General features: G+C 41.8%; 1 protein-coding gene across 1 annotated transcript; it reads left to right on the top strand.

Moving 5' to 3' along the window:
- Positions 1-702: 702 nt before the first annotated feature.
- Positions 703-7282, top strand: BHLHE40 (basic helix-loop-helix family member e40). The gene is made up of 5 exons (XM_015822584.1): positions 703-980; positions 1239-1308; positions 1784-1891; positions 2658-2781; positions 4145-7282. The coding sequence occupies exons 1-5, from the start codon at positions 883-885 to the stop codon at positions 5002-5004; spliced, it is 1260 nt and encodes a 419-aa protein (XP_015678070.1). The 5' UTR covers positions 703-882; the 3' UTR covers positions 5005-7282.
- The last annotated feature ends 2520 nt before the right edge of the window (positions 7283-9802 follow it).

Raw genomic sequence — 9802 nt, forward strand, 5'->3', positions numbered from 1 at the left:
AAAAACTGTCCCGAGTCTCCCGGGAAAAGGGCTGGGGGGGGGGGGGGACAGAGCCTTCTTCATTTACTGCGCCAGGGGTTCATGACTGCAGGGGAGAAGACCTCTCGACGAAAAACGGGCCAAGAAGAAGCAGATCCAAGCTGCTCCTTCGCGAAAAGCCATCCCGCCCGTCCTGAAGCTGAGGCTCGGGGGCTGAGGACCAGTGATCACCTGGGGCAGATCCAAGTCCCAGAGGGAAACCCACGCGGTGGCTTTCCCCCCCCCCCACTCCCCTCCCCTCTTCGCCTGCCTCCGGACCACGCACATTGCACAGGAGACGACGGGGAGGGGGGGGGAGAGAGAGAGAGAGAGGGATCGCCCCATCACGTTTCGACAGCAGCGGCAGCCGCTTCTCTCTCCCCCCCCCTCCGCCCCTGCCTGCTTGTGTGGCCGGGAGCGGAGAGGCTGGAGCGTTGGCCAACACGTGAGGCTCATGTGATGGGGGAGGGAGGGAGAGGCGAGGCTCGTCCGTCCCTCCCTCCCTCCCTCCCTCCGGTAGCAGCCAGACGTGCCTGGAGTCACAGGGTAAAACGCGTCGCTCCCCTCCACCCCCTCGCTCACATTTAACCCAGCCTGCAGCCTTCCAATTACTTCTCAGCTCGCCGGCGCAAGGGCGCCCCTTTCCAACCCGCCGCTCCAGGTAGCCGGAGATGACATGAGCAGCCGCCGCCGCCGCTAACTTGACTTCGCTCGGCTCAGCCCTCGGCATCCCCTTGCTCGAGCCCGTGCGGAGGCTCCTGGGGAGGGAGGCGATCCCGGGTCTCTCCTTGGCTTCGCCCGGAGTGGAAGGGCTGTTCCGGCCGGCCAGGTGCCAAGCCAAGTCTTCGGAGAAGCCGAAAGCCCATGGAAAGGATCCCCAGCGCTCAGCCTCCTCCTCCTCCTCCTCCTCCTCCCGCTTGTCTGGGCAAGCTGGCTGCGCTCGACGGCGGGGACATGTCCGGGTAAGAGAGCGCTCGCCGAAGGGCTGGCGGGCGTTGCTTTTTCTCACGGGGGAAATTCGCCCGATTGAACTGCCCGGCGTTGGCCTCGAAGGACCTTCCTTGGGGGGGGGGGGGGGGCAGCGACGCCTGCCCCAGCCGTCTGGGGGGAAGGGGGAAGGGGGAAGGTTCGCGTTCTTACCGGCGAGTTAAAATATCTTTTTTTTTTTTAATTTTTTATTATTTGTTAAAACAATATATTCTTCTTCTTGTCGTCAACAGGTTGGACTTCGCTCACATGTATCAAGTTTACAAGCCCAGAAGAGGGTTAAAAAGAGGGGACGACAGTAAGGTAAGTGCAATTGCATTTATTTATATATGTATTTATGTATTTATTTATGTATTTATTTATTTATTTATTTATTTTGCTTTCGGGTTCTTCTTGGGGGAATGACGCTGCTCCCCTTTTTTTTAAGTGCGGAGTTGGGCTTCTACTTTAAAAGCGTTTGATGGTTTTTAGAAGAAGACCCCCCCCCTCGCTTTGGGAGCAGAATGCGAAAGTTTAGGGGCTACACAGGATAGGGGTGTTTGGAGGATAAAATAATTATAGTAGCCTCATACTGTGAGAACCTATTTGATTAGAAGGGTTGCATAAAGTATTTTCCTGGATATGTCCCTGGATCTCCCGGGAGTATTTTGTTTCAGGAGTTTTTTTTCCTGTTGCGACGAAAAGGGTTCTATCTTCTTTTCATTCAAATTCGGCTTTGATTCAGAAACAGATGTTCTAAACCAGTTCCCCCCCCCCTTTTTTTTTTTTTTCCTTTCAGGAGACTTATAAGTTGCCTCACAGGCTGATTGAGAAGAAAAGGCGTGATAGGATTAATGAATGCATTGCCCAGTTGAAAGATCTTTTACCAGAACATCTCAAACTTACAGTAAGTAAAAATCTGGCCACTGTCCAGACTTGTCTTCCTTTTCGGAGGTTGGGCTGAACGGATTTTTGTATGGGTAAAAGCGCCATCTAGAGGATGGCTTGGTCACTGCAGATGAAAGTGAAAAGGGCTGTGTCTGGGTAGCATTGCAGCTTCGTGCTTTTTATCAGTACCTGGTCTTATAATTCTGAAGAACTTGCAAGTGAGGTTCAGAGTACACAACACCTTAAATCTGACAGGAGACCACAGTTTATTTTGGAATGGTTGGGTAGCTTTGATTTCACCCTTTTTTCTATGTTACTATAGTGTTGCTTCAGATTCCATGTTCTAATTTATCAAAATACTCCAGAACTTTCAAAATTAAAGTTTCCTGTGATAAAATAGGACTGCAATCAATGCCTGCATACTTTTAAAAAAAATAAGGAAAATGTTACTTAAATGATCCGGTTTCCATTTGAAAAATGAATCTTGATTTGGGTTTTTTTATTTTGGATTTTTTTTTAAAAAAAAGCACTTTCTCTTTAGTTATATAAAATATTGTTCTATTTCTTCCAGGTTTTTTTTTTACCTGAAATATATAGACATGACTGTAACTTCTGTTACTAATTCACAGGATAGATTTAAGTAGCTTTTCATCAGAATAAAAGTGGGTTTCATTGGGAACATTATGCTGTGTCCCTGCCCATTTCCTCCCATACTTTGCCAGGACGTATTACTCCCTGCATTCTGTTTCCTTCAGCTGACCAACTCACTCCTTTCCTGTTTTCAGACTTTAGGACACTTAGAAAAAGCTGTTGTTCTTGAACTTACCTTGAAGCATGTCAAAGCATTAACCAGTCTCATTGAACAGCAGCAGCAGCAGATCATAGCTCTCCAAAAAGGTTTACATGCTGGTGAGTACATGTTGTTTAACACCTTTTCTATAGTCACAGATGCCTTTCACATCCAAATTCTCTATTAAAACATACCTCTGCTCGTTACAATAAACTTCTCATGGTAAAGCTTCTTTAATTTATCCTTGGCCTCATTTTTTATAGAAATATAAATATATTGGCAGCCTTTGCCCTTTCATCGTGAACTTACGTTCTTTTCAGTCAGGGTGAGTTCTTTATTTAAGTTCCGAACACTTTTTTTAAAAAAAAAAGAGATTGGGCTACTGAGCCATGTATCATCTGTAGATCAAAATGACTTATTCTTATATAATATTCCAGCAGCCTAGAAATCTGGATTAGTTGTTGCAGTTCCAAATTGTCAAGAAGTAGTTCTCTTATTTCTTTAAGTCTGCTTCTTCAAACCATATTCTGTTGTCCTTTAAAGCAGTCCTCCAAATGTGGTTTCCAGGGTTTTATGTACATTGGAAATTGCAGCCCCAATTAATTGAGAAAACATCAGATTGAGAACAACTGCTTTCAAGTTTAAATTATTTTATATTTTGATCCAGTATTTTCTTCTATAACTGGAGGAGCCCTTTGGTTGGATACTACTATCCCTAGCATAAAGGGACTGTCCGCATTAACAGTGGTAATTCCTCGTGTAAGGTATTCTAGATGTAACAACAAGGTGGACAGAGTAATACTGTAGGAATTGGGGAAAGGGGAATAGTCTGAAGTATTGACTTCCTGGGCCAAGACAGCGCCCTTCTGTCTCTCACTGCATGGATGACTAGCAATGTGTGGATAACCCTTTCTCGTGGTATTGTGAATGAGCTCCAGGAATGTGGAGGAAAGGCCATACGAAGGGGTGGATCCATCTAGTGAAATAATCTAAACATTTAAACGTTAAGCAAAATGTGCAATTACACAGGGTTAGTGTAAGAAGCTCTTTCCCGTGTAATTCAGTTGATTTGTGCCTGCTCTCATTGAAGCCTGTAGTACTTTGAGGTTCTCCTCTGATGTTTCGGTTTCCCATTCATTAAAAAGATTAACTGTTAACTGGAGACTTACTTTGATAAAGAACCAATTTCATTCAGCTGCCTCTCCCTTACTCCAAACCTGGATTTTAACATTCTGTTGAAGTGATACCTTTTTCATTTAAGTACAGTAAAACCCGGATTTCACTCTTAGACGCTCAGATAAATTAATCCATTATAGCGAAGTTTCTTTCTGAAGCAGCTCCCATGTGCACACTTACCTGGAAGGAAACTGGGGTGACTTAATGGCTTTTCAGTAGATATACTTTCTTAGGAGTGCATGACATTCTCATGTTCACTGAACCTTTTTGGTGTATCAGATTAATTTGTGACTAATGTCTCTTCAGATGAGCTGCCACCACGGAGTCTTGAATCTAGCCAAGAAATATTTCGGTCTGGCTTCCAGATGTGTGCCAAAGAAGTGTTACAATACCTGGCCAAGCACGAAAATGCCAAGGATCTGAAATCATCTCAGTTCATGAGCCACCTGCACAGAATGGCAGAAGCTCTGCAGAGTGGAATCAGCCGAAAGCCTGTAGACGCCACCCCAAAACTTGCAGATCTGAAGGATAAATCTCCATCTCTGACCAAAGCTGCTGAGGCACATGGGAAAAACTGTGTGCCTGTGATTCAGAGGACTTTTGCCCACTCCAGTGGAGAGCAGAGTGGTAGTGACACAGACACAGACAGTGGATATGGGGGTGAGCTAGAAAAAAGTGACTCTAAATCTGATCCACAGTATTTTAAAAAGGACACGGAGCTGAAGTACACTGCCCAAGAGAGAATCCCTTCTATTAAACAAGAAAATGAGGATCCACCAGCAAAACGGACCAGGATGGACATGTCAGAGGATGAAGACCATTTTAATAATAATGTGCTTGGTTCTTCCTCCAACAGCTTCTTAGGTCCGCATCCCCACCAGTCTCCCCTTTGTTTGCCTTTTTATGTTTTCCCTCCCTCTGCGACAGCCTACCTGCCTATGTTGGAGAAGTGTTGGTATCCGGCCTCTATGCCTATCTTGTATCCAAGCCTCCCAACGTCCACTGCAGCACTTTCAGGGTTGATGAACCCAGAGAGAATGTCTTCTCCTTTGCTATTGCCTCACCGTCTCCCTTCGCCTATATCGTCCCATTCCCCCATGGACTCTACGGCTCTTCTTCAAGCTTTGAAGCAGATGTCTCCTTTGGATCTGGAAACCAAAGACTAAACAAGGAGAGGCTCTCTTGTTCTGTTTGGCTGAGTTTGAAATTATTTTGGATTTCTCCCCATTCTAAACCATGTGTGTGGGAGGCTACGTGCCCAAGTCCTAGAAAAGTTTTCAAAGACGCATCCCAGTTAGCGAAAAAGAGGAGAGAGGTGTGTGTGTGATTGTTACATTAAAATAATGTTTGGATATGCTTTTACCTTTCAGCTATCTGAGAGACCTTAAATCAGCTAGGATTATACTTTGAAGTTGTGAAAGAAAACAAAAAGATTAAACAGATTTAGAGAGTGCAGAAAGAAAAATCTGGTGTGTCTGATGAGGACTTTTCAGGTAATGATCTCGAGAATCAAAAATTCATAATTGGATGCAATGGCTTCCCTAGCTTTCTGGCACCACTGATATCTGAGATCTGAACATCCAGATAGATAAAATTTATTATAGCATAGCTATGAATCCTTCGGGTAGGAGTCATTGGCTAGTAAAGCATTCAGGGAGATGTTGAATCTAGTTTCTTGCCTATTTCAGCTCAACAAAATCTCCCTTTTCCCCAAATGCTATCTAAAAGTTTTTGTTTAGTTTGAACTGCTTGATAGGTACTGCTCTGAGGAGGCCATTTTGAAAAAAACAGACCATATGCCTTCTTTTCCTTATTATAGACATTGTTTTTTCTTAATTTCTGACAAAAACCTATTCGCTAGGAAAAGACATTGGCTATCATAATAATTAGATACTGGTCCACCTCTGACTAACATAAAGTGTCATCAGCTTGCTACTTTGACCTGGGAATGGTTGTTACTCTGGATCCAGGTGTGTTGTGAAGTATTAGTAGAATCCTATTATCTGCCTGGTTCTCAGTTTTTCCCCAAGTGTTGTACTACCTGAAAATAATCAAATATATTTTCTATTTTAAAGTGGTTCCCTATCTGTAGTTGAACATATATAGCTTTATTCTTGTCAAAACCAGTATAAACTGGTACCTAAATCAGCACCATAAAACACATTATAATTTGACACAACAGAGGCCTTATTTAGAATATTTTGAGATAACTGGTAGTAGTCCCTCACATGACCATGTTATGGAAATCCAGAGCCATTTCAAACCTATCCTTTCAGCATCTTCTTCCTAGACCTGCAAGGATCTGAGTGTAGCATTTTATAGTAGAACCAGAGACAGTTTTCTTGGTTATAGCATAAACTAGACAAGTGGGAGCTGATGAGAGAGAGAGAGTGAATGTGTGTGTGTGTGTGCGCGTCGTATTTCCCCACCCATACTCATCCAATTGGGGCAGTACAGAAATGCTCTAGCAAAACTAAACAATTTTCTGGCTAGGGCAGAAGAGTATAAGTTAGAAGAGTCCTTCCCTCTGCATAAGTTGAGTGAAACACTTTTGAAAAGACAATTTCCTGCCAAGGTTGGTTCTTGAAATTGGATTAGAGCTTGTAAGAAGCAGATGAGCAATAATCTCTTGGTAAGGAGGAAGCACCTCTTCCTTATGTGGTTAAAAAAAAGCATGTGGTCTGATTTTAGGATAGAGACCAGATGTGATATTCTGGGGCTTCATCTTGCAGTATAAGAACCACAGTCACTCCCAGGGATGAATTGTGAGTCATGGATTGTGGTCTTTGCCTCCTGCTTGTCATCTTGTTTGTTGGAGCATGACAGTGCAAGGGAGATGCCTGCCTTTTCCTGGAAAATGGACAGCAGAGCAACACAGCACAATAGAAAAATTGCCAACATGTAAATTGACCCTAGATGGAATGAATCTTGCAGGAATGAACAATCCGCCATGATTCCAAATATTAAAGTTTTGAAAGATCAGGTCAAATGGTGGTATTAATAATTTGTTTTGAAAAATGCCGTACTGCCCTCTGATTATATTATTGCACCAACTGCTAGAATGCACTATGCTCAATTACAGGTTGTGTTTGACCATTCATATTTTATTGTTGGTTTGAAAAACCACATTTTTTTGTACACAGTTGTTGCCTTTCTTTGCAAAAATCTATTATAAATGTGTACATATGCATATTCTATGTTTCAGAAGTCTATTATTTGTACAACTACTTTTAAGTTCAAAGAAAATGGGAAATATGAATGTATTCCTGTTGTTGTTTTTTTCTTTTAAAGAGGGGAATGTCTTGTTCTTCCTCTCGGGAGAAATAAGAGTGTTTATATTTTTGGAACCTTCTTGAAGGTGGGTAGAGTGTAAATATTTTTATCAGAGTAAAAGTTAAGTAGTTGTTTAAAAAAAATACTTAATAAAATTATTTTCCTGTGGAACTTGAGTTCTTGTTCCTCTTTGTCTGAAGAACCAGTTGATTGTAATAATAAGACAGAAGTATCTAAGGTAGAGGTACTTGTAGAGAAATAGAAAAGCAACTTAACTTGAGTTTAAGGCCACTGAATTAAGTGGAACAAGAGGTCAGTTGAGGTGATAAGATGGGGATTGGGGTTCTCATACTATCAAAAGAACTACATATCAGTTTCCCATGTGGCTTACTAGTGCTATTTTGAGAATGTATCATGTGCCTCCCCACTCCCCCTTGTTTTTTTAATGAAAGACATGGGGTTACAATGGCCTCATTTTCTATGCATTGTTTTGTTTTTATTTCATGTGATAACGAATATTCTTGGGCCAATTACAAAGCTATGTAAAATGGGAAAAGCCATTTTTTTAAAAAAAAGATTAACAAGTAATATCCCAGTATAATGAGACTACAAGTACTATCCCAATGTAATGAGACATTATTTTAGATGTCACAAGATTCACCTGGAAGAAGAAGATCTTAGGATGATGTCAGGTGATTAATGTGGACACCTGGCATGTCTCGTTGAGGTAATTCCATAAGCTGGGGCCCTTGGGGCCCTCACCCTTGTTATCAGATATCTAATTATAGTTGTCAAAAGATCCCAAAGGATGACCTTCAAGGATGAATGAAATATCTGGCCAGCTACATATCAGATACAGTATCATCCCCCTCCCTTTTTTTAAAAAAAAAATGAACAAACAAGGAACAGTCTTCCTCCCCTAAAGGATGCTCCAAACTAAGTCTGGTGAAAACACAAGTGGCATAAGAAATTGCTCATGAGATTTTAGCACCTGAAAGACAGATTGGTCTGGGTGACTTTTTTTCAGTAATATATTTCTATTTAAATTGTAATTATTTCTAAATTCACGTGTATCCATTTATGTTACATACCTCTTGACTATCTTTTCTGCATTGCTGCTTTTTTTTTGGGTGAAATGCAAGGGGTTGCCCTGTTTTTGTCTTCATTATCCCTTCAGAATGAATGTATGTGGTCCTGGAACTGCCCAGTATATCATTTTTGCCTTAAATGTGCAAAAATGCTTCTAAGTGTGAAGGAAAGGCAAAGGCACTTCAGAAGGAACAAAAGGCAGAGCCCATCACTCTCTGTGCCAAATAGTGGCGCCACGGAACTACAACGGGACAAGCTACTGCTTGCAGAGCAATCACCTCAGCGGATCTTCCTAGCTTACCTCAACGGCAAGCCAATTTTTCCATTGGCTCACCTCTAAATATTTCACCATTCACTCAAATCACATTCAGAATTGAAATCTTTACATGGTAACTCCAAACAGTTTGATGCTCTTATATTTTCTTTTCTTTTTTTGTATTCTATTAAGAGAGAGAGAAGTTGGTGTAGTGGTTCAGGTTAGAGGTGTAATTCCACCTTAGACACAAAGCCTGCTGGGTGATCTTGGACCAGTCACTCCCTCTCAGTCTTAAGAAGGAAGCAATGGCAAACCACTTCTGAAATGCCAAGAAAACTGAAAGCACTAATCCAGGCAGTTATCAGGAGTCAATACTGACTTGAAGGTACACACGTACACACAAAATCAAAATCTTGATATAGTAATATTTGGCCTATGGGCTCATATGGGTAAGTGTAATCTAAAACCAACTCACTTTTTGAATCTTGGGCTCCTGGAATTCAGAAGCAAAAAAATCATCAGTGGTCCAAAAGCAAAAGATTTCTGATGAAATTGAAAGACTTGCCTGTTCACTGCTGTTAAAAGGCATGCAGCTGCATTCTATATAGTTGAAGGTTTTAAATCATGCCTGTCACATTAAAAGGAATCAAAATTGGAAGTTACCGGACACACAGATCAACATGGCAAGTTCCGACCTATCTAAAATAAATATATATAAAAAATATACTTCATGGCAACCAAACATGATTAAGAAGACATAACTAATAACAATTCCAGCATGATTTCTTGGTCCATTAGGCTGAGCTAAGTTGGAAGCAATTCAATACATAATTTTACTCCAGTCCAAAAGTAGAAAACATTAATTCCAAATAAAAGTCAATATTTTCAAAGCGGCTGCCACAGTTTGAACTAAGATTTGAAGCTCACAAAATTGTGACATAGACTCAGTTAGTCCGTGAAATCCACAAAACTTCCAGCCTCCATCTGAGTGCATCTAGGACTAGACAGCTCTGAAGACCGCAAAACTCCTAGGAGGCCACTAGTTTACTTCCAAATAGACCATCCTCTGAAAGAGATGTCCATTCCTCCATCCCTCTGCCTTCTGCTTTCCACACACACAAAGATCAATATTCCTATGGTTTAGGTCAGTGTTTTTCAACTTTGGCAACTTTCTGATGTGTGGACTTCAATTCCCAGAATTCCCCAGTCAGTAGGGGTGGCTGGGGAATTCTGGGAGTTGAAGTCCATATAACTAAAAACTCCACAGTTGAGAAACCCTGGTCTAGATGATTGAAACTCTGGTTCAGAAACAGAATCCCCAAGTCAAATTCAGGAACATGAATCTA

The sequence above is a fragment of the Protobothrops mucrosquamatus genome, unplaced genomic scaffold (assembly GCF_001527695.2).
Source record: "Protobothrops mucrosquamatus isolate PMUCROS unplaced genomic scaffold, P.Mucros_1.0 scaffold1610, whole genome shotgun sequence".
Taxonomy (NCBI): Eukaryota; Metazoa; Chordata; class Lepidosauria; order Squamata; family Viperidae; genus Protobothrops; species Protobothrops mucrosquamatus.